This window comes from Myotis daubentonii, chromosome 2 (assembly GCF_963259705.1).
Source record: "Myotis daubentonii chromosome 2, mMyoDau2.1, whole genome shotgun sequence".
NCBI lineage: Eukaryota > Metazoa > Chordata > Mammalia > Chiroptera > Vespertilionidae > Myotis > Myotis daubentonii.
Window position 1 is genome coordinate 134,849,743 of NC_081841.1, and position 3,725 is coordinate 134,853,467.

General features: G+C 44.9%; 1 protein-coding gene across 1 annotated transcript; it reads left to right on the forward strand.

The window, feature by feature from the left end:
• The first annotated feature begins 2,247 nt into the window (after positions 1-2,247).
• On the forward strand, positions 2,248-2,524 carry LOC132226338 (small integral membrane protein 15-like). The gene has a single exon (XM_059681075.1). It carries the CDS (start codon positions 2,248-2,250, stop codon positions 2,470-2,472), a length of 225 nt encoding a protein of 74 aa, XP_059537058.1. The 3' UTR covers positions 2,473-2,524.
• Positions 2,525-3,725: the final 1,201 nt, after the last annotated feature.

Below are 3,725 nucleotides of genomic sequence, written 5' to 3' on the forward strand. Positions count from 1 at the left end.
CCCCCAACCCAGTCAGGTCTGTGTCATAGGCTCTCACAGAAACGAGACCTCCAATCACAGTATAGAATACATTGTAATTAAGTCATTGTTTATAGGAGAAGAGATCTCAGTCTACAGCTCAGATGATCAAGAAATATAACAGCCCAGCTGGCATTGCTCAGTGGTTGAGCGTCAACCCAGGAACCAGGAGGTCATGGTTCTATTCCTAGTCAGGGCACATGCCCGAGTTGTAGGCTCTGTCCCCAGTGTGGGACGTACAGGAGGCAGCCCATCAATGATTCTTTCTCATTATTGATGTTTCTCTCTCTCTATCCCTCTCCCTTCCTCTCTGAAATCAATATAAATATTAAAAAAAAGAAATATAACTTAATTTATACTTCAAGATCTCATTCAGCCATGGTGATAGAAATATAACTTCAGTCAATTTGGGGTCCCAAAGGGTTCTGTAGCTCTGAAGCATTAAGCGTCTATAGTTAGAGAGGAAGAGGAGGGGAGGAGGGTACTGGGAGTGACCACTTTGTCTGTAGTGATGTCTGTCCATGAGGCTGTCTGTCCAGACGCCTGGAGTCCTGTCTGGTTCTCTTTCCTTAAGCACCTAGGCTACTGGGCTGGAGCAGCCAGAGAAACCCCCAGAAAAGCTTTCACTGCCTTACCTCCTCTGGGGCAGAGAACACAGCTTCGCCATTTCAGTGGGGAGAAAGCAAGAAGAGGAAAGGACATAGCTAGAGAGAGAAAACTCTGGTTAACATTTTTTAAAATATGTATATTTTATTAATTTTTTTACAGAGAGGAAGGGAGCGGGATAGAGAGATAGAAACACTGATTAGCTGCCTCCTGCACCCGCCCCCCACCGGGGATGTGCCCACAACCAAGGTACATGCCCTTGACCGGAATCAAACCCGGGACCCTTGAGTCCGCAGGCCAACGCTCTATCCACTGAGCCAAACCGGTTAGGGCTGGTTAATATTTTTTTTAAAAGGGTAATTAAACATACATTTACAGCCCTGGCTGGTTTGACTCAGTGGATGGAGCGTGGGCCTGCGGATTGAAGGGTCCCAGGTTCCATTCCCGTCAAGGGCACGAGCCCAGGTTGTGGGCTCAATCCCCAGAAGGGGGCGTGTAGGAGGCAGCCGATCAATGATTCTCATCATCGATGCTTCTATCTGTCTTTGTCCCGCTCCCTTCCTTTCTGAAATCAATAAAGATATATTTTAAAAAAGATGTTTAAAACAAAACAAAAATCAAAACAACAACAACATATTTACTGTTTGTGAATGTGTAGTGGAAGTTATGTAGGAGAAATAATTTGCCAGTTTTTACCAGCTCTGTAAGTCTAGTGTGGAAGCTGAAACCTGTTTTCAAAACAGTAGAGGAAAAATATTTTAAAATATTATCCAAAAACTGAAAGCAACCCAGATATCTACTGATAAATGATAAATGAAAATATAGTCTATATACATACAGCAAGATATCGTTCGTTCTGAAGAAGGAAGGAGACCCTGTCACATGCTGCAACATGAGGACATTATGATGAGGGGAAAAAGTCACAAGAAGACACACACGTGGAGCCCAATCCACAGACAGGAAGCAGAATGGTGTCACCAGGGGCTGGGGGAGGGAAGGGGAGTTGTTCCATGGGTACAGGGTTTCAGTTTTGCGAGGTGGAAAGACTTGTGGAGATCGATGGTGGTGACGGTTACACATTGTGGATGTGCTTAATGCTCACTTAAAATGTTTAACTCCGGGCTTTGCTGGGAGTTGGGGTCCAAGGCCCAGGGCGCGATGCGCGGGAGGCTGTGGGCTGCTGGGGAGGTTCGGCCCTGGCGCCAGGTGTGGCGGGGCCTCCCCCTGCTCCCCCGGCCGCCGCTCCGCGAGTCCCGCGGGGCCGCACTAACCTAGGCCCTAGAGGGTCGGTGAATGGGGGCCCCGGGGACCGGGTGGGGGAACGAGGGAGAATGCGAGGGGAACCCCAAGGAAGAGGTGGAAGTGCGGAGGCGGTGGAGTGCCGGCGGCGGCGCTGGGGAGACCCAGCCGCGTGAACCCCGAACGCAAGCAAAGAGGGTAACATCTATTCCTGAAAGTGTGGGGGGCTCACGGGAGCATAACCTTCTCTCGAAGTGTGTAGCAGAGCTAAAGAAGACAACCAACTAGGGTTCACCCATCTGAGAGTGTAATTGGCTCACGAATCCAGGACAAAGTTAGGGGTCACACCTCCAGCATAAGTCCTTTTCCTATCACCGCTCCGAAATGCTTGACACAAAGGCTTGGGCTGAGCGCGCTGTGGAATGGGCTGCAAAGGACCCAGATGGCTTCCTTACAACAGTTGTTTCGGCCCTTACTCCACTGTTTCTAGCAAGCGCTGTACTGTCTTGGAAGCTGGCCAAGATGACCGAGGCCAGGGGAAAGGAGCAAAAGAAAACACAAAAACGCCAAGAAAATATTGCAAAAACGAAACGACTGAAAAAGGACTGAAGGAATGAGCAGGCTCCTCAACCAGAGGAAACTCATTTGGGAAATTATGCAGCTTTGGGAGGAGCTGCAAGGTTGCTTTTCTGGATTTATGACAGTATTTAACAAATGGAGCCTGAGCCTTTGGAAGAATCATGTTAGTTCTCACCGCTACTGTAGCAACTTTTAGGCTTCTGCATAGAAGTCTATTGACAGTTATTGTAAATTGGCATTTATTATGCTAAAAATGCTTTATAACTGACTTAGTCATTTGCCATTTTGCAGCTTAAAACATCCTATGGAGCCCTAACTGGTTTTGCTCAGTGGATAGAGCATCAGCCTGTGGACTGAAGGGTCCCAAGTTCGATTCCCATTAAGGGCATGTACCTTGGTTGCAGGCACATCCCCAGAAGGGAGTGTGCAAGAAGCAGTTGAATCAATGTTTCTCTCTCATCGATGTTTATAACTCTCTATTCCTCTCCTTCTCCCTTCATCTCTGTAAAAAAATCAATAAAATATATTTTTTTAAAAATCCTATGGAGAAAAAATGACTTTAGATTATGAACTCTATTCAAATAGTGGGGCCTTGACTTACGAGTTTAATTTGTTCCGAGACCAAGCTCGTTAAGGAGCTCGTTAAGGAGCTCGTTGATTCAAATTACTCTATCAACTCAATGCTAAAAATCAGCAGAGAGACAGCTGGTGTCTCAAAAAACTCATTAGTCGGGACACTCATAAGTCAAGGCTGCACTGTATAGGCTCAAAAAGGGTCCTGTTCTGGACAAAGGAAACTAAGAATGTAAAAATGAGAACTGTCCTGAGGTGAAAAGTATGCGTTGGCTTAAAAGAGATACAGTATATTAATTACATCTTTTATCATTATTGCTTATGTCTTAGAATCATTTCTGGCTTTCTCAAAGCAAAATATTATTAACCAGTGAGTACTTCACTTTCTACATTTTTCTCATTCTAGCCTTTGAGAGACTGATAATTATCAGACATTCTGCCTTTTTCTAAATCTAATTTTATAAAAAATTCTCTCATCTTCACTGTATAGAGTTCCACCTACTAACAGTTTGTACTTATGAGCACTGCCATTTATTTAGAGATGACTTACGGAGTAGCGTAGCACTTTGACTTAAAGCTTGCAGTAAAAATGGCAACCCTTATAGAACTTTGGAACCGGTGTATTCTTACTCATGCTAAGAAGAAATGTAAAGTAATTAAAATGTCTTACCTGATAATTTGCTGATTATGTAGATACCACTTTTAATTTT